The sequence below is a fragment of the Pantherophis guttatus genome, chromosome 17 (assembly GCF_059756535.1).
Source record: "Pantherophis guttatus breed Tessera chromosome 17, ASM5975653v1, whole genome shotgun sequence".
Classification (NCBI taxonomy): domain Eukaryota; kingdom Metazoa; phylum Chordata; class Lepidosauria; order Squamata; family Colubridae; genus Pantherophis; species Pantherophis guttatus.
The window spans coordinates 11,893,999-11,914,693 of NC_142079.1; the positions used below are offsets into that span (position 1 = coordinate 11,893,999).

The following is a 20,695-nucleotide window of genomic DNA, read 5'->3' on the forward strand; positions in this document are numbered from 1 at the left end:
AATCTGCTCCAGCAATTTTCTTGCCTGCAGCAGAGCCCTGCGCAAAACAGCTGAGAGCAAATCAGCTGAGAGTCGGGAGGCCGATCCAATCAACTTGTGCTAATTAGGCTGTGCTGAAGCTAAAAGGAGCTGTTTTTTCTTGCTGTTTGCTTGCAAGGAGGGTGGAGGCTAGTGGGTGGGTGGGGTTACATTCGGTGTATAAGACGCACCTAAATTTTCACCCCCTTTTAGGGGGGAAAAGGTGCATCTTATACTCCGAAAAATATGGTATGTCAGTAGAGTACTGGGAGTTGAAGTCCATCCGTTTTAAAGTTGCCAAGCTGGAGAAACATTGGTCGACAGAAAAATCGGAGAATCTGTTGCCATCCATTTGAGAGGACTACCAAGATGAGTTCCATTCCACATAACCAAGTTCCCATCACTTCTACATCAGAAGCCATGACATCCATCCATCCCTCTCTCTCTCTTTCTCCCTCTCTCCTCTTAATTGGCTTAGCCCTCCAGTTAGGAAGGCAAGGTTACAAAATTAGGTTCTAATTGGGGTAGTACTTTCCTGAGGCCAACCCTGCTTGGCACTCATGCAATGAACTTTTGCAATATTAACTAGATTCCGCTGCTTTTTTAAAGTCGTTTGATAGACACAGCCTCTCTGCAGGCTCACACAACATTCCTGGAGTTCAGCAAAGTTGGGAAAAAAAGGGGAGGGGAATGCATCTCCCCTCCTTTCCCGAAATGCCTCTGGATTTAATAACACTAATTAAAAACCAAATGACAATGCCGAAAGTTTTTTACGTTCCACATAAGGGAAGTAGAATAAATTCCTAGAATTTGTACTCGCCCCCAACGAGGGAAGCGAAGAGAGGAAATATGAATATTTCCAGTGGTGGGATTCAAATAATTTAACAACCGGTTCTCTGCCCTAATGATTTCTTCCAACAACCAATTCACCAAACTGCTCAGAAAGTTAACAACTGGTTCTCCCGAAGTGGTGCGAACTGGCTGAATCCCACCACTGAATATTTCCCCCATTCATTTGGGGGTTTTCACCCTAATCTGAGAGGTTCTGGTGCTTTCCAAGACCAGAGAGCACAGAGGATCCTCATTTCAACCCTGAGCTACAAATTATTTTCCTTTATTGGTATCCCCCTAACCTTCTGGGTCACCGCGACTGGGACGTGGTGGCTCAGTGGCTAAGACGCTGAGCTTGTCGATCGAAAGGTCGGCAGTTCAGCGGTTCGAATCCCTAGTGCTGCGTAATGGGGTGAGCTCCCGTGACTTGTCCCAGCTTCTGCTAACCTAGCAGTTCGAAAGCAGGTAAAAAATGCAAGTAGAAAAATAGGGACCGCCTTTGGTGGGAAGGGAACAGCATTCCATGCGCCTTTGGCGTTGAGTCATGGCGGCCACATGACCATGGAGACATCTTCGGACAGCATTGGCTCTTCGGCTTTCAAACGGAGATGAGCACCGCCCCCTAGAGTCGGGAACGACTAGCACATATATGCGAAGGGAACCTTTGCCTTTACCTAACCTTCTGGGCTTTCAATCAGAGCACATCTCTTTTGAGAATCAGCCCAAGTGGTTTTATGTTAATATGTTTGGGTCTGATCCCCTTCAGATGCGTAAGCGTGAGTAACTCACTGGACGAGGCAAACAAGGCTCAAATGAAGTGAGCCAGATCGATTGAGAAGGCCATTTGCATAGTCAGTTCAAAATCTGGCACTTCGTAAATACCTCATTGTCGCATTCTCTACCTTGAAGTGATTTCGCTATATATATGGAAATAAGAAAAACGTATTATTAGCCTCCCCAAAGCAGAGTTAAATTGGCATTCTGGAAGGCTAAGCAAAATATTTCTCAGAGAACCATCCAGCTGAGGATAACCATAAGCCTTGTTATTTGCTACGTTTGGGTGAATTAAGCAAAATCTTCTTGGAAGGGCCCCAGGTCATTTGAATAAAAGGAACCAGTCTGATCCAACATGGATCCAACACCATTCACGAGATCGATGGGATTAGGTTTGGATCAGTGGTGAAATCCAATTTTTTTAACTACCGGTTGTGTGGGCGTGGTTTGGTGGACATGGCTTGGTGGGTGTGGCAGGGGAAGGATACTGCAAAATCCCCATTCTCTCCTGGGGGAAGGATATTGGAAAAACTCCATTCCCACCCCACTCTGGGCCCAGCCAGAGGTGGTATTTGCTGGTTCTCCAAACTGCTCAAAATTTCCACTACCGGTTCTCCAGAACCTGTCAGAACCTGCTGGATTTCACCCCTGGTTCGGATGAAATGCTCAATAGAGGGTTTTTTTTAAAAAAAAAAATTTGATTTATATGCCGCCCTTCTCCGAAGACTCAGGGCGGCTTACAATGTGCTCAGCAATAGCCTTCATCCTTTTGTATATTTATACAAAGTCAGCTTATTGCCCCCACAACTGGGTCCTCAATTTACCTACCTTAGAAAGGATGGAAGGCTGAGTCAACCTTGAGCCTTGGCGAGATTCGAACCCTGCAGTAATTGCAGGCAGCTGGTCTTAATAACCAGCTTAATAACAGGGTGCCTTAAACCCCTGGCCTTCCATTCAGATTTCTGAATCGAAGCGTAAGGAAATGTTTCTGCATCTGCACTCCGGAAAGATCATCATCTGGATTGGTTTGGAAGCATCTGATTTGTTCAGTCTGCTAAACTGACTTCAGAAATTTAGAGAAATTGCCTCCCAGCTGGCTCTCTACACTGCATTTCACACAATTGTAGGGTTTGCTGGGACATCATGCAAAACAGAGTTCTCCATTGAGGTTGTCGAGTAATTCTTGTTGATTGAAGCCCAACTGATCAAGACAACATGCCTCCTGGATAATCCCACGAAGATTATCTTTCTACAGCCTAAGGTAAAGGTTCCCCTCGCACATGTGTGCTAGTCGTTCCCAACTCTAGGAGGTGGTGTTCATCTCCGTTTCAAAGCCGAAGAGCCAGCGCTGTCCGAAAACGTCTCTGTGATCATGTGGCCGGCATGACTCAATGCCAAAGGCGCACGGAATGCTGTTACCTTCCCACCAAAGGTGGTCCCTATTTTTCTACTTGCATTTTTTACCTGCTTTCGAACTGCTAGGTTGGCAGAAGCTGGGACAAGTCACGGGAGCTCACCCTGTTATGCGGCGCTGGGGTTTTGAACTGCTGACCTTTCGATCGACAAGCTCAGCGTCTTAGCCACTGAGCCACCACGTCCCTTGCTTCAACCTGGGGGCCTCTAAATGAATTGAGACTGCAGGTCTGGAATTGCCTGTTAGCCTAGCCAGGTTGAGACATCTTGATGGAACTTCCAGTCATTATAATTCCCAAACTTCTGCAAATTCTTCTTCTTATCTGCCTCCTCACCAAAGCTCTTCGGGCCATCCCTTTGAAGGACATCCGGTATGGAAGGCTAAGTTGCTCCCTACCTTTGATCCATCCGACTAGAGGAAAGCACAGCCTTCCTCCCAATAAACCCACAACTCTAAGGTTTTGCGATGCTTCCAATTCAGTTCTGCTCCGTAACTTATAATTATTATCATTACTTATGAAATTTGTAAAGATGCTTTGGGGGGGTGCATGTGAAACGATTCTGAGAAAAGAAGGGCAGGAGAAGGAGGGGCAGAACCTGAGGGCGGGGTCAAGAAAGGGATCCGCCTAGAATCCCTATGTAGTCACTAGTGAACTAAGTCCAACCTCCCTTGAATTCTGTTGACCCTTATCTAACTCCGAGCAGGTTCTAATCCTTAGCTGAAAAGATTCCTGCGCCTAGGCTTTTAGCAATGAACCAATTTTTTAACATGTTTTTATTGAACGTTTTTCTTCATTTTATATCACATTTTCAATCTTTACAGCGTTCCAGTACTGGTATCACTCATAAGTACATATCAGTTATTTTCATTATTCTTCCTTACCCTTTAAATACATATCTGTTCTATATATTGTATCATTGTTCGTAATTATATATTTTACCTTTTAACTTAAAAATACTTCGTAAATTATCTTTATGCCTTTAGGACTACAAGTGCCGAATCTCTCAATTTTTTTGCTGCAAGTTTGGGACCTGGAGTTCTCAGGTTTTTGTGGGAACCCACTATGGGGATGCGGTGGCTCAGTGGCTAACATGCTGAGCTTCTCGATCGAAAGGTCGGCAGTTCAGCGGTTCGAATCCCTCGTGCCGCATAACGGGGTGAGCTCCCATGACTTGTCCCAGCTTCTGCCAACCTAGCAGTTCGAAAGCATGTTAAAAAATGCAAGTAGAAAAATAGGGACCACCTTTGGTGGGAAGGGAACAGCGTTCTGTGTGCCTTTGGCGTTGAGTCATGCCGGCCACATGACCACGGAGATGTCTTCGAGCAGTGTTGGCTCTTCGGCTTTGAAACGGAGATTAGCACCGCCCCCTAGATTTGGGAATGACTAGCACATACCTTTTACTATGGGGAATGCCAAGCTTCTGTAAATAGCCTGAGAATACACGACAGGGAAATAACCCGCTATGTTTGAAAGCTTCCCACTTCCAAGAAATTAAAGTAATTTACACCAAACTCAACTGAGTGTTACTAATATACGGGCGGGCATCTAATTAAGGAGGTTTAAGGAATTAATAACCTTTTTTATGAAACGCTCAGCACCTGAGAGCATTCAATCTAGTGGCCTTAAAATGAAGTTGAGTGAAGTTTTTGGGGTGGTTTTTTTTCCCCCCCCAACTGACTATCTATATTTCCAGACCGATATTGGCTCAGCGGGAAGAAAAGTTAAAATTACTCACGATAGAATTGCAAACGTGACCAGCGTGATAGTCAAGCAGAAAATGGAAATGGAACATCCTACGTAACTGATAGAAGACAATGCCATCTTGTGTCCGATGGTTAGCTGTGCAAAGAAAGAAAGAACGAGAAATTATATTTATTGATTCTTTACTGTCTCCTAACTGGGTTATTAAGGGCGGGGGGGATATGATGCAGAGATCAAAAAAGAAATAGAAATCTAGTTGATACCAGAGAAATTCGAAAAGTGGACTGGGTGGAAGAAAGAAGAGTATAGGAATAATGTACAATGATGATGATAATATAGATAGATAGAATAAATCTGAAAAGAAATTGAAAGAAAGTATATATGAGTAGAAGATAGGAGTTGCTCGGATACCATACAAGAAGAATATTATATAGCAAAGAAGATAGAAAGGAGAGGGGAGGAGCGGGTAGTGAGAGGAAAGGAAGAAAGGGAAAAGGAGAGGAAGGAAGGGCAGGGGATAGGAGTAGGAGAGAAGGGGAGAAGGGGAGAAGGGGGAACGAAGAGAGGAGTGGGGAAAAGAATGGGAAGTAGGAGAGGGAATGAGAGGAAAGGAAGAAAGGGAAAAGGAGAGGAAGGAAGGGCAGGGGATAGGAGTAGGAGAGAAGGGGAGAAGGGGGAACGAAGAGAGGAGTGGGGGAAAGAAGGGTAAGTAGGATGGGGTAGGAGAAGAGGAAGGAGAAAGTAGGAGAGGAGAGGAGGTTGGGAAGGGAAAGAAAGGAGGAGGAGAAGAAGGTTTGTTGCAAAAAGAGGAAAGAAAGGGTAGAAGAGCAACTCCAAATGAAATTAAAATGTCTTATTTTAAGGCTTTCTTTAAGGAAAATACATACATGCATGGTTAATTATGTATAAGAAAATGTACATTTTACATTATGTGTAGAAAAAATAAAACTGAAAAAACTTTTCAAAAAAAAAATTAAGGGGAAAAAAAAGATACTTCCAGTTCACACATGAATTTTTTTTTTTTTTTTTTAAATTAGAACATTCTCCGGAGATTTAAAACACCCCCCTCCCCCGCCCCCCGCAAGAACTAGTCCAAGGAACTAAACAGAGCCAATCCATTTGACAGGCGAACATCTCAACCATCTGTTAGCGATCAAGAGTTCACAGTTATGACAACAACAAGAAAATAAACTTTTGCTTTGAATGAGATGAAGACATTTTCTAGAATCCCCTACAGGTTTTGTTTGGGCTTTTTTTTAAAAAAAAAAAGTTCAACTGTTCCCCATTTGTAAATTAGACCATGGATTGTCCTTGATGGCGCCATCAAGTCAACGTTGACTCCCAGCAGCCACATGGATAGATTTTATTCCTGGAGGATCTGTCCCCAATTGGTCCTTTCAGATCTTCCAACTATCTGGCTCTAATTTATTTCATGAGAATTACAAAGTTGTGTTTTCCTTTGTAGCTTGGTTGGAAACTGCTTTGGAAAACAGGAAAAATGGTAGTGATGTGTTTCATGCCTAAGGCAGGATTAGAACTCGCCATCTCCTGATGATTGGCCTTAAATCACCCAGCTGTGTTTCATGCCTCAGGCAGGACTAGAACTCACTGTCTCCCGGTGATTGTCCCAAAGTCACCCAACTGTGTTTCTTGTCTCAGGCAGGACTAGAATTCACTGTCACCCGGTGATTGTCCCAAAGTCACTCAGCTGTGTTTCATGCCTCAGGCAGGACTAGAACTCACTGTCACCCGGTGATTGTCCCAAAGTCACCCAGCTGGGTTTCATGTCTCAGGCAGGACTAGAACTCACTGTCACCTGGTGATTGTCCCAAAGTCACCCAGCTGGGTTTCATGTCTCAGGCAGGACTAGAACTCACTGTCTCCCAGTGATTGTCCCAAAGTCACCCAGCCGTGTTTCATGCCTCAGGCAGGACTAGAATTCACTATCTCCTGGTGAATGTCCCAAAGTCACCCAGCCATGTTTCATGCCTCAAGCAGGACTAGAACTCACTGTCTCCTGGTGATTGTCCCAAAGTCACTCAGCTGTGTTTCAGACCTCAGGCAGGACTAGAACTCACTGCCTCCTGGTTTCTAGGTCAGCATGTTAACCACTATACCAAACTGGCTCGACATTTGCACTTCCACGCACTTCAAAGCACCATTTTAGGATCAAATTCCAAGCCTTGCACAACCGTAGCACAAATCTTACAGATGTACGCACTTCTCCCTGAATCAAATGCCTACAAAGCTGCCTTACTCTGCCCATTTACGGCCCCAATTTACACTCGTCCCATTGTGGGGAAGAGCTGAATTTGAAAGCAAAGCAAATTTGCTTGGAGTCACCTTTTAATTAATGATGAAATAGGAGAGCGTTTATGCAACATGTTATTTCTCTAGGGGAAGGAAGCTCGGTTATTATTCTCCGTAATTAGCTGGAGCAGTTTCTCAAAAATGCAGGTAACCACAATACTCCCAGGGAATATCGACTAGCTAGTTGCGTATCGATACATAAATATGCATTTGCCTGCGCTGCGATGCCCAAACAGAAATTCATTGCGTGGCCTCCAGACTTCGTAGCATCACAAAATCAAGGTCTTTGTCTCCGCTTTGTTTAACCTTCCCTGATGCTCTCCTGATTGACTGTTCATTCAAGGATTTTTACACTCCCCCCCCCAAAAAAAAATCTAATTTCTCCTTCAGATGGAAAATAGCTTCGCCTAGCAAGCACGCTGCAAATCAAGGGTTGTATCGAAAGGCAGAACGATCCCGTGTATGGGAGATGAAACATCAGGCGGCAAAAGATGGAGGAAATTCAACATTTGTTTAATTGCCCCGCTTCAAGCTACAAGGATGGTATTTGGAAAGGGTTTCTCCAGAATTTATGATTCTGCGTGAAAGATTGGGGTGGCTGGAGAAAGAAGAGGGAAATATAGAGAGAGGTGATCCTCGACTTACGACCGCAATTGCGCCCAACATTTCGGTTGCTAAGCGAGACATTTGTTAAGTGAATTTTGCCCCATTTTACAACCTTTGTTAAGCCGTTGTTAAGTAAATCTCTGCAGTTGTGTAGTAGCTTGGTTGTTAAGTGAATCTGGCTTCCCCATTGACTTTGCTCATCAGAAGGTCACAAAAGAGGATCCTGTGACCCCGAGACTCTGCCTTGACAATTTGCCTTCACAAGTTATGGGTGCTTCATCACTGGAGGTTTTTAAGAAGAGAATGGACAGCCATTGGTCTGGAATGGTCTTGGGCAGCGGAAACCAACTGGCAGTCCGTGAGAAAATTTTGGTGGTCCGCAAAAAAAATATTTGCATTTTTTATATTGCACTAAATCAGGGGTCCTTAAACTACGGCCCCTGGGCTGGATATGTGCAATGAACGCTTGTGTTGCTGCAGAGAGTCTCCCCCTTTGGGGTCTTTTTTGTGGGTCAGAGGAGGGCAGAAATTGCAAATTGGGGTCTGCTTCGGCCGCCTGGTGTGGGGCTTTGGGCGAAGGCTGGAGGGAAGCACCGCTGGTGGCGAAAAGCCGGAGGGCCTTATTCCAGTGGGACTGCATCATGGCCTGGAACTGGCTGACCATCACAGGCCTCTGAGCCTCCAGGCACCGGTACCTGGCCTTGCACTCCCGCAGGTCTTCCCTCTGCTTGGAAAGCCTATGTTCCCAGTCCTCAGTGAGGTGCTTCTGCTGAGCCTGCTTCTTGGCCAGATCCAATTTGAACTGAGCTATTTTGCCAACTTTTTCTCATGGTGGCTGCTTAGCTCCAACAGGTGCTTCCTGTTGGGGCTCTAAGGAGCCCAGCCAGGCAGGCGAGGAGTGGCTGGGTGGAGAGGAGTGAGTAGAGGCCACTGAGGCACCCCTCGATGTGAATGACATCGAGTTGGCCACGCCCACCCAGTCACATGACCACCTAGCCTTGCCCACCCAGCCGGTCATTAGGCAGATCATATTCGTGGTCCGTGGGATTTAAAATTATGAATTTAGTGATCCCTGAGGTCCAAAATGTTGGGGATCTCTTGCTTGAGCAGAGGGTTGGACTAGAAGACCTCCAAGGTCCCTTCCAGATCTATTCTGCTTGAAAGCGTTTTTTGACAGGCAAGGCCACGTGTGATGGGGGCACCATCGCCAAACAAACAAGATAGAAACCGTTCAAATCTCACCCCACGCCGATTTATCATGAAGCCTAATACAGCCAATGCCGGTATGGAAACTGAACACCATATGGCCACGAAATCTTCCAACATCGATATATTTAGCCTTCCAAAATAGGAACTGCCATTCCATGGGATTTGCTCTGTGGCCAACGCGAAGGCGAGATGCTAAAATCTTCCATATGCTTCGTTTTTGACTCCCCGTTGAAATCTCTGCCTTGAAATATGGCCATTGGCTGCCTGTGTAAATAAGTCAATATCCACTAAAGGCGCGATTAGGATTATTTATTTATTACGCCTGCTCTTTATGGAGGTATCCCGAAGAAAGTTTATGTCCAAATTAATTTATGTATCACATAAACGAGTAATTAAATTATATTAGTGGTGATGTGCAAAGCTTGCAAAGTCAGCATCCCTACAAGTTATTTTATCAAGGACTTAATATGCAGAATAATTCATATCCAGGGGGGAAAATGCATGTGTTGCTTAGCCAGAATATTTGCAGCTCAGAATTGAACTGGGTGTCTTCGATAACTTGGTGGTTTTCTTGCCGATGTTGTGTTACCCAACTAGGTATCATCATAACTGTATGATAAATGGCTAACGGAAGTAGGCATGAAGAGAAGGTTTAGGGGTGATATGATAGCTATCTTCCAAAACTTGAAGGGCCATCATAGGTAAGAGGGGATGAATTTATTCTCCAAAGCACCTTAGGGCAGGACAAGAAGCAACGGATGGAAATTTGTCAGAGGGAGATCCAGCCTGAAACTAAAGAGAAATTTCCTGACAGGAATAGAATAGAATAGAATAGAATAGAATAGAATAGAATAGAATAGAATAGAATAGAATAGAATAGAATAGAATAGAATAGAATAGAATAGAATAGAATATGGAACGGAACGGAACGGAACGGAACGGAACAGAACAGAACAGAATAGAATAGAATAGGGATATAGAATAGAATGGAATGGAATGGAATGGAATGGAATAGAATAGAATAGAATAGAATAGAATAGAATAGAATAGAATAGAATAGAATAGAATAGAATAGAATATGGAACGGAACGGAACGGAACAGAACAGAACAGAATAGAATAGAATAGGGATATAGAATAGAATGGAATGGAATGGAATAGAATAGAATAGAATAGAATAGAATAGAATAGAATAGAATAGAATAGGGAACGGACCGGAACAGAACAAAACAGAACAGAACAGAACAGAACAGAACAGAACAGAATAGGGATATAGAATAGAATAGAATAGAATAGAATAGAATAGAATAGAATAGAATAGAATAGAATAGAATAGAATAGAATAGAATAGAATAGAATTCTTTTATTGGCCAAGTGTGATTGGACACATAAGGAATTTGTCTTGGGTACATATGCTCTCAGTGTATATAACAAGACAACATACATTCATCAAGAATCATAAGGTACAACACTTAATGAGAGTCATAGGGTACAAATAAGCAATCAAATCATACTAGGAAACAATATCAATATAAATCGTAAGGATACAGCAACAAGTTACAGTCATACAGTCCTAAGTGGGAAGAGATAGGTACTAGTAAGGATGAGAAGATTAATAGTAGTGCAGATTTAGTGAATAGTTTGACAGTGTTGAGGGAATTATTTGTTGAGCAGAGTGATGGCGTTCGGGGAAAAAACTGTCCTTGTGTCTAGTTGTGCAGTGCCCTATAGCATCATTTTGAGGGTAGGAGTTGAAACAGTTTATGTCCAGGATGCGAGGGGTCTGTAGATATTTTCACAGTCCTCTTTTTGACTCGTGCAGGATACAGGTCCTCAATGGAAGGCAGGTTGGTAGTAATTGTTTTTTCTGCAGTTCTAATTATCCTCTGAAATCTGTGTCTCTCTTGTTGGGTTGCGGTAAGAACAATTAATCAATGGGACAACTTGCCTCCTGGAGTTGTAGGTGCTCCATCACTGGAGGTTTTTGAGAAAATAATTGGACAACCATTTGTCTGGGATGGTATAAAGCTACTACCTTGGGCAGGGGCTTGGATTAGAAGACCTCCAAGGTTCCTTCCAACCCCATGATTCTAAGATCAGCAGTAGAATGGAGGTGGGTTTGCTTGAAGCCCTGAAGATGTTACCTAGTTGGGTGGGCGACGAAATGTCTACAAGAAAGGAACCAAGCTCAGAGAGCACCAAGGACCCCACAAGCGAAGTATGTTGGGTGAATGCAACTGAGTTTTGGCCACAAAAATTTAGCATCATTTAACATGTGATGTTGCCTTGGTAGGAGATGATCTTGGTCCTTCAGCATCATCTAATATTCCTGTTGCAGAAGACATTAGAGCCATGATGGCGAACCTATTGCACACATGCCAGAGGTGGCACGCAGTTCCTTCTCTGATGGCATGCGAGCCGTGGCCCCAGTTCAGCTCTGCAGCACATGCACGCCAGTGGTGGGTTTCAAAATTTTTTACTACTGGTTCTGTGGCTGTGGCTTGGTGGGCGTGGCTTGGTGGGCATGGCAGAGGAAGGATACTGTAAAATCTCCATTCCCTCCCCACTCCAGGGGAAAGATACTGCAAAATCCCCATTTCCTCCCGATCAGCTGGGACTCAGGAGGCAGAGAATAGATGGGGGTGGGGCCAGTCAGAGGTGGTATTTACCAGTTCTCCGAACTACTCAAAATTTCTGCTACCGGTTCTCCAGAATTGGTCAGAACCTGCTGAAACCCACCTCTCATGCACATGCACCTCCCACTGGCCACCTGGTCTTCGGGTCTCAGCTGCGCAGGGTGCATGTGCTGGAGGGGCGTGCATTGCATTTTGGGGGGCGCCTACACATCTGTGTGCAGATGGTTTTGGCACTCGGTCCGGAAAAGGTTAGCCATCACTGCATTAGAGCCATCAGAGTTAATACGGATGATTATAAAGCAGAGGTTGCAAACCTTCCAGTTCTGAAATCTTTGACTCTCTTTCCCCCTCACTTTTTTCAGGTCCCAAATCTCCTATTAATCTTGTTGTTGAATTCCACCAGTTTATAATGCCAAAGTTTGCTGGCACCGTTGTGTGCCTTTTTTTTTTTTTTTTTTACCCCAGCAAACTACATGATAAAATGGTTGGGTAAACCTTAGAATAAACTTAATCCATTAAACGAGAAGCAAACAAAAGCCAGATTAATTCTGCCAAGAAACTAGGGGGAAAAAAAATAAAATAAACTACAGTCCTGAACCCAAAATTTATTGCAACTCGGTCCAAATAGAACTTTTGCCAGGGATTGGAAATTTATTTCATGTTTTCCCTATATAAAGTTTATAGATCTTTATCACTTCTAAACTACCCATCCTTAGAAAACCTAAAATCTGCCTCTCCGGGATAGAATTCATGGGGAACCGTGTTTTTTTGATGTGGAGTTTGTCTTTGAAATATTTTTTCAAAGTGGAAATCACCTAAAGCAACAGGAATGGGTTTCATTTTTTAATTTCTTTTTGGAAAAAGAAAAACAGAGAGAGAGAGAGAGAGAGAGAGAGAGAGAGAGAGAGAGAGAGAGGGAGGGAGGGAGGGAGGGAGGGAGGGAGGGAGAGAGAGAGAGAGAGAGAGAGAGAGAGAGAGAGAGAGAGAGAGAGAGAGAGAGAGAGAGAGAGCTAAAATGTTCTGAATAACTGCACCGAGTTGTCAAACTTTCCTAGCCTTTTGTGATTGGCACACTCCGTGTTTATCAGCTTGGTGTGCATAGAATTCCAGGCATGCAGTGCAGAATCTGCTTTCCTATCACAAATATATTCCCACCCACCCACCCCCGACGGTGAAAAATTCCAGAAAGTGGAAGATAAATTTATCTTGCCTGCAAAGTAAATCAATGACTATAAAATGAACCAGCTACTTGAAGAGAAAGAAAGTAGGTGAATTTCAGTTTAGGGGGCAGGGGGGGGAATTGGGGGGGGAGAAAAAGCAGAAAAAGAGGGAAATGAATCTTTGTGAATAAAACTAATTTGAGGAACTGTGCAAACATTGGCAAGGGGTCTCCGTGGATTAGAACAACCAGTGCGGAGTAAAACACGCACTCAAGGCAAATATTTGAATGCAAAATCATCTCTTGCAGCTTTTTCCAGTTAATCGTAATTGTAAATTGTCTTTTAGCACAGTCAATCGGCACCAAGGTCCTTGGCAAGCAAGACGTGGAGACGAATTCCCATTTGCTCAGATGATACAAGGCGGACATGTGATCGTGCCAAAGTTTGTGTCATCCATCTGATCGTTGGATCCAACCGGATTAATTAGGGCCTTTGCCAAAAGGCAGGAGTCGTACCACCCAGCGTTGAGCGGGAACAGCCAAGGCTGCCATGTGGATTGAGGGTGTTATGACTGAGGCCCAAGTAGTGATTACCAAACACAATTCAGTCCTCAACAAACTTATTTTGTTAAAAGAGCTGAGAATTAATTCATTCTCGGCTTAGCCCAAAACAAAATTCTTCGTAATCGGTCCTATGGCCTTATCACCAACCTTTGATGTCTTTGGCAACCCGCCAAAGGCTTTTCTTGGCAAAAACCCCACAAAGTTCAAGAGACGTTGACAAGAAGCACTGGAATCAACTTTGCTTTTTTACAAAGAACCCAACAGCTCATTGCTGCTCTTTTAAGCCTTATGGGAGGGGCCAATCATCTTCTGGCCTTACTCCTGAGTCGTCCTTTTTGCTTCAGCTGCTCTTGCCTTCTGGCAGCTCTTTGCATGCGTGCACTAGGAACAGGCGCCTCCTGTTCCTCTGCCTCTCTGTTGTCTGCCTCTGGAGGCTCCAGAGTCCGCGCATTGCTCCCAGATGGCCCTGGCCCCATCTCTGCCTCCGACGCAGAGCCCTTGTCCGGGCCTTCCCCAGACTCCAGGACTGGCTCATTGTCTGCCCCAGCCTCCTCATTGTCTGACTTCGCTGCCAGGTCTGCAGGCTGCTGGTGGACCACAACAGAGGATTGAGATCTTAGCAGGGGTCTCTGAGATCCCATGGAACTTCCAGCAACTGCTTCCTGTTGGTGCCCTAAGGAGCCTGGGCAGGGAGGCAAGGATTGACTGGCAGAGGAGGGTGAGTAGAGGCCGACGAGGTGCCCCTCGATGTGAGTGACATTGAGTTGGCCATCGAGTTGGCCACGCCCACCCAGTCACATGACCACCCAGCCACACCCACCCACCCAGTCATTAGACAGATCATATTAGTGGTCCGTGGGATTTAAAATTGTGAATTTAGTGGTCCCTGAAGTCCGAAAGGTTGGGGACCCCCGGTTTAGATGATCGAGGACTATTAGTTTGCCTACACACCACACCACAGTTATGAATATTTGGCTTGGCTTACCGTTAGTGGCACCACTTGCATCAAAATGGCAAAGTTGGTGAGATGGTTGCACAGGCAGGTGGAATAGTTGAGGTCACCCCCATCACGCACACAGCCTTGGTTGGACCAAACACCGCTTCCGTTTCTGCAAAAGATGGACGTACAGTGGTACCCTGGTACTCAACGGCTTTGAAACTTATCCAATTTGATACTCGACACATTTTGATAAGAGAATCTTGTCCCGTACTCATCATTTGATTGGTATTCAAAACACAAACATCTATGGAGATTCTCAGTCCTCCAGATCATGGTTGTCCCAAAGGTGCTTCTCAAGAGGCAACTGGTGGCCTGGTGGCGCAGCAGACTAATAGCCTGTTATTAACATTCAGCTGCCTGCAATTACTGCAAGTTCGAATCTCCCCAGGCTCAAGGTTGACTCAGCCTTCCATCCTTTCTAGGGTAGGTAAATTGAGGACCTGGTTTGTGGGAGCAATAAGCTGACTTTACATAAAATATACAAAAGTATGAAGGCTATTGCTTAACGCATTGTAAGCCGCCCTGAGTCTCCGGAGAAGGGCGGCATATAAATCAAATTTTTAAAAAAAAACCAAAAACTGGACTTTCTGGTTTTTCTTTTGAAGACGTTTCGCTTCTCATCCGAGAAACTTCTTCAGCTCCCACCATCCAGTCAGAGCTGAAGAAGCTTCTCAGATGAGAAGCAAAACGTCTTCAAAGAAAAACCAGAAAGTCCAGCTGCCTCTTGAAAAAAGCACCTTTGGGACATTCAAAACATACGTTAGAACTTCTAGGTGTCGGCTAATTTGTGTGACTCACTATATATAATTCCTTTTGGGAAAAAATTGTCATCGTTTTTGGTGCTCATCACGCCTCCCGGAACCAACTGAGCGCCAAAGTACCACTGTCCCTTTTTTGTGCCCAAATTATTTATTTAACGACGTTTTTAGGCCGAACACTTCTAAAGAATGTTGCATAATGTGAAACCAATAATGAATGATGGAGTGGGGCAAGGAGAAGACAGAGAGGGCTCCATAAAACCACACATCATGCCTCTGATTGCTTTCTATTTTCGCTAAATAAGAAAAAAACCCACTCACCCAACCGTACTCCATAATTTTCTGAAAAGAAAGGGGGAAAAAAAACACCATTTCCTGGGTGCAGGAGTGAAATGCTACCAGTTTGCCCGAACCGGTAATAAAAATGCTTTAAAAAGTTTTTTTAAAAAAAGTTCTGACAATTGCACAGCACAGCTGATCATCGGAACTTTTTTTTTACTTTTTTAAAGCATTTTTTTTACTACCGGTTTAGGCAAATAGGTAGTAAAAAAAAAATGCTTTAAAAAAAGTTTTTTAAAAAAGTTCCGATGATCAGCTGTGACAATCAGCTGTGCCGTATGATTGTCGGAACTTTTTTTTTTTTTAATGTTTTAAATCATTTTTTAACTACCTATTACCTGAACCGATATTTTTGTGTAAAGTGTGATAGTTTGTTTTTGAGCTCTCTGTGACTCTGTGAGATTCCTGCTCAGTGGTGGGTTTTAATTTTAATTTTAATTTTTTTTTTGCTTTAATTTATATGCCGTCCTTCTCCAGAGACTCAGGGCGGCTTACAGTGCGTTAAGCAATAGCCTTCATCCTTTTGTATATTTATACAAAGTCAGCTTATTGCCCCCACAAACTGGGTCCTCAATTTACCTACCTTAGAAAGGATGGAAGGCTGAGTCAACCTTGAGCCTGGTGAGATTTGAACTTGCAGTAATTGCAGGCAGCTGTGTTAATAACAGTGCTTTAGTCCACTGTACTACAGGCTCTTCCTAAAGTTTGTTACTACTGGTTCTGTGGGTGTGGCTTGATGGGCGTGTCATGGCTTGGTGGGCGTGGCTTGTGGGTGTGGCAGGGGAAGGATACTGTAAAATATCCATTCCCACTCTATTCCAGGGGAAGGTTACTGCAAAATCCCCATTTCCTCCTGATCAGCTGGGACTTGGGAGGCAGAGAATAGATGGGGGTGGGGCCAGTCAGAGGTGGTATTTACCGGTTTGTCCAAACTACTCAAAATTTCCGCTACCGGTTCTCCAGAACTGGTCAGAACCTGCTGAAACCCACTCTGTTCCTGCTTGTTGCAGGGGCCATTTTGTGTGAAGTCCAGCTGCTTTTGCATTGTGTGTGAGTCAGTTGTGTAGCGTTTGTGTTATTTTTGTGCAAAGTGTGATTGTTGGTTTTCCCGGTCACATGACCACCAAGCATCTGAAGGGGATCAGACCCAAACTTATTAACATAAAACCACTTGGGCTGATTCTCAAAAGAGATGTGCTCTGATTGAAAGTCCAGAAGGTTAGGTAAAGGCAAAGGTTCCCCTCGCATGTATGTGCTAGTCGTTCCCGACTCTAGGGGGCGCTGCTCATCTCCGTTTCAAAGCCGAAGAGCCGGCGCTGTCCGAAGACGTCTCCGTGGTCATGTGGCCGGCATGACTCAATGCCAAAGGCGCATGGAACGCTGTTCCCTTCCCACCAAAGGTGGTCCCTATTTTTCTACTTGCATTTTTTATGTGCTTTCAAACTGCTAGGTTGGCAGAAGTAACGGGAGCTCACCCCATTACGCGGCACTAGGGGTTCGAACTGCTGAACTGCCGATCTTTCGACTGACAAGCTCAGCGTCTTAGCCGCTGAGCCACCGCGTCCCTCTTAATAATGGCCTAGTCCCCTGTTTTAGCTTTGCTGCCAAGAAGAATCATGATTTCATTATTCCGAGTTTTCTTCCTGTGAATCCAGCAGGCAGGGGTGAGCAGATGACATGGTTGGATGCACCTTGCAACAAATAAGTCTTATACCAGGATGACAACTCACCTGTAATCCAGAAAGGCACAATACAGTCTCACTTGATTACTTCGGTTCGTGGCTTGGCTGTACTGGAGGGGCGTCTAGAAAGGAAGAAAGATTTGATCAATGCCTCGTTGGGAGGGGGAGAAATGCTCTTTTAGTGTTTTCACAGTTACAATCCCAAAAGAACTTTCCCCTCCCCCCCCCCCCCATCTTTGCAAAAGGGGATGAGATAAAACTTCAGGTTAGGAGAAAATGAAGGTGGGAGAAAACGCACCAAGAATTCGGCTGTTCTAAGCAGAGTTTGGGTCTTTTAAATCTGCATTGGAAGTCTTTGGCTATGCAGCTGATATTTCTTTTGCTGAATTATTGTGGCAATTCTTCCTTCCTACTTTCCTTCCCTCCCTCTCTCCCTTCTTCCCTCTCACCCTCTCAATGTCCTTCCTTCCTTCCTTCCTTCCTTCCCTTCCTCCCTCCCTTCCTTTCTTCCACCTTCTTCTCATTTCCATCGCACCCTTCCCCTCCCTCCCTCTTCTCTTCATTTCTCCTTCTTTCTTTCTTTCCTTCCTTCCTTCCCTCCCTCCCTTCTTTCCCATTCCTCTCTCTCTCTCTCTTCCTTTTTCCCTCCTTCCTTCCCTCCCTTCCTCCTTCGTTCCCCCTTTCTTCATTTCTCCTTCCTTCCTTTGTTCCTTCCCTCCCTTCTTATTCCCATACCTCCCTCCCCCTTCCTCCCTCTTTCTGTTCCCTTCATTTCTCCTTCCTTCCTTCCCTTCCTCCTTCATTCTCCCTTCCTTCATTTCTCCTTCCTTCCTTTGTTCCTTCCCTCTCTTCTTATTCCCATTCTTCCCTCTCTTTTTCCCTCCCTCCTTCCTTCCTTCCTTCCTTCCCTTTCCTCCTTCCTTCTTCTCATTCTCATCCCCCCTCCCTCTTTCTGTTCCCTTCACCTTCCTTCCTTCCTTCCTTCCTTCCTTCCTTCCTTCCTTCCTTATCTTGAACATCACCAAATGACAACATCTGCCTATCCAGGTCCTTAGCGGTGGACAAAAATGCCAAATCTAGTCTGAACATCTGGCTGACGGTCTGTCCATCCCATAATAAATTCTTCTATAACCCTCCTACAACCTTCCTATGAGCTTAGATGGCAGACTCAACAGACCACCCCATCTCTGTGAAGACTCAAATCAAAGAAAATTATGGCAGAAGATTAGCATTTTTTTTTTAAAAAAAAGGAAACCCAGGTATCATATTCTCATGGTACCGATCCAAATCGTATTAAATATCTACTAGGGATGAAAACAATTAGAAGAATTCCTGGAATTAAGAAATCACGCAGTAATTCTAACCACCAGGGTGGGTGCCTGCATGTCTTTTAAGCCGTTTGGGAGAGGCAACTCACAATAATTACAGGCTTGCATAACTTTTGCCTGCTACATCACTCTTCCAATTTTTTTTTTTTAAAGAAAAGGCGTGGGAAGAAAGAAAAAACAACAACGACAACAACACGCCAGGATCAGGTGGGGTGGCCTGTTCCTCATTCCGCATCTGAATAAAAAATGTTTTTGCAAAGTTACCAGAGCAGCTGCATTTTTTTTTTTAAACCCCTCGAAATCAAAGTTTTTGGCAGGGCAGTGCAAGAGCCCAAACTTTCCACGTGAAAATGACAAGCACTCCGGTCCAATTTTGCAGCAGGGGAAGCATCTCTCCAACCAACTTAACCCTTGTCGTGTTGCTGGAAGGCAGGGCAGGGAACGGAGCAGGTGGGGGAAGGGCAGACACGGGTACATCGGTAGGACAAATTGCTGCCTAAAATGTTGCTGGGAGAAAGTCTACAGCTGTTTTGAAATTTAAGGACACATCCTACAGACTCCATTTCAATTCAACCAATATGGAGGGTTGAAATCTTCCAGTCTTCTGCTGAAGTGACATTTGGGTCAATGTCACTCTCTCTCTCTCTCTGTCTGTCTGTCTCTGTCTCTGTCTCTCTCTGTCTCCGTCTCTGTCTGTCTCTCTCTGTCGTTCTCTGTCGTTCTCTGTCTCTCTCTGTGTGTCTCTCTCTCTGTGTCTGTCTCTCTCTGTCGTTCTCTGTGTCTCTCTGTGTGTGTCTGTCTGTCTCTCTGTGTCTGTTTGTCTCTCTGTCTGTCCTCTGTGTGTGTGTGTGTGTGTGTGTGTGTCTGTCTGTCTCTCTGTCTCTCTCTCTGTGTCTCTTTCTCTATGTCTCTGTCTCTATCTATCTGTCTGTCTGTCTGTTTCTATCTATCTATCTATCTATCTATCTATCATCTATCTATCTATCTCTGTCTCTCTCTCTGTCTCTGTCTCTGTCTCTCTCTGTCTGTCTCTCTCTGTCTCTCTCTCTCTGTCTCCATCTCTGTCTCTCTCTGTCTGTCTCTCTCTGTCTCTCTCTCTCTGTCTCCATCTCTGTCTCTCTCTGTCTGTCTCTGTCTGTCTCTCTCTCTCTGTCTCCATCTCTGTCTCTCTCTCTCTGTCTCCGTCTCTGTCTCTCTCTGTCTGTCTCTGTCTGTCTCTCTCTCTCTGTCTCCATCTCTGTCTCTCTCTGTCTGTCTCTCTCTGTCGTTCTCTGTCATTCTCTGTCTCTCTCTGTGTGTCTCTCTCTCTGTGTCTGTCTCTCTCTGTCGTTCTCTGTGTCTCTCTGTGTGTGTCTGTCTGTCTCTCTGTGTCTGTTTGTCTCTCTGTCTGTCCTCTGTGTGTGTGTGTGTGTGTGTGTCTGTCTGTCTGTCTCTCTGTCTCTCTCTCTGTGTCTCTTTCTCTATGTCTCTGTCTCTATCTATCTGTCTGTCTGTCTGTTTCTATCTATCTATCTATCTATCTATCTATCTATCTATCATCTATCTATCTATCTCTGTCTCTCTCTCTGTCTCTGTCTCTGTCTCTCTCTGTCTGTCTCTCTCTGTCTCTCTCTCTCTGTCTCCATCTCTGTCTCTCTCTGTCTGTCTCTGTCTGTCTCTCTCTCTCTGTCTCCATCTCTGTCTCTCTCTGTCTGTCTCTGTCTGTCTCTCTCTCTCTGTCTCCATCTCTGTCTCTCTCTCTCTGTCTCCGTCTCTGTCTCTCTCTGTCTGTCTCTGTCTGTCTCTCTCTCTCTGTCTCCGTCTCTGTCTCTCTCTGTCTGTCTCTCTCTGTCGTTCTCTGTCGTTCTCTGTCTCTCTCTGTGTGTCTCTCTCTCTGTGTCTGTCTCTCTCTGTCGTTCTCTGTGTCTCTCTGTGTGTGTCTGTCTGTCTCTCTGTGTCTGTTTGTCTCTCTGTCTGTCCTCTGTGTGTGTGTGTGTGTGTGTGTGTGTGTCTGTCTGTCTGTCTCTCTGTCTCTCTCTCTGTGTCTCTTTCTCTATGTCTCTGTCTCTATCTATCTGTCTGTCTGTCTGTTTCTATCTATCTATCTATCTATCTATCTATCTATCTATCTATCTATCTATCATCTATCTATCTATCTCTGTCTCTCTCTCTGTCTCTGTCTCTGTCTCTCTCTGTCTGTCTCTCTCTGTCTCTCTCTCTCTGTCTCCATCTCTGTCTCTCTCTGTCTGTCTCTCTCTGTCTCTCTCTCTCTGTCTCCATCTCTGTCTCTCTCTGTCTGTCTCTGTCTGTCTCTCTCTCTCTGTCTCCATCTCTGTCTCTCTCTGTCTGTCTCTCTCTGTCTCTCTCTCTCTGTCTCCGTCTCTGTC

At 44.7% G+C, this 20,695-nt stretch overlaps 1 protein-coding gene across 2 annotated transcripts in view; it reads right to left on the reverse strand.

Annotated features, from left to right (window-relative positions):
* ADGRD1 (adhesion G protein-coupled receptor D1) overlaps positions 1–20,695 on the reverse strand; it is a 208,681-nt gene that overhangs the window by 64,770 nt on the left and 123,216 nt on the right. For both annotated transcript variants that reach the window (XM_087880177.1, XM_087880176.1), the window contains 3 exons: positions 17,050–17,123; positions 14,208–14,331; positions 4,774–4,877 (listed from right to left, as the gene is read on the reverse strand). In XM_087880177.1, coding sequence (XP_087736303.1) covers positions 4,774–4,877; positions 14,208–14,331; positions 17,050–17,123 — 302 coding nt within the window. The remainder of the gene's footprint in view (positions 1–4,773; positions 4,878–14,207; positions 14,332–17,049; positions 17,124–20,695) is intronic.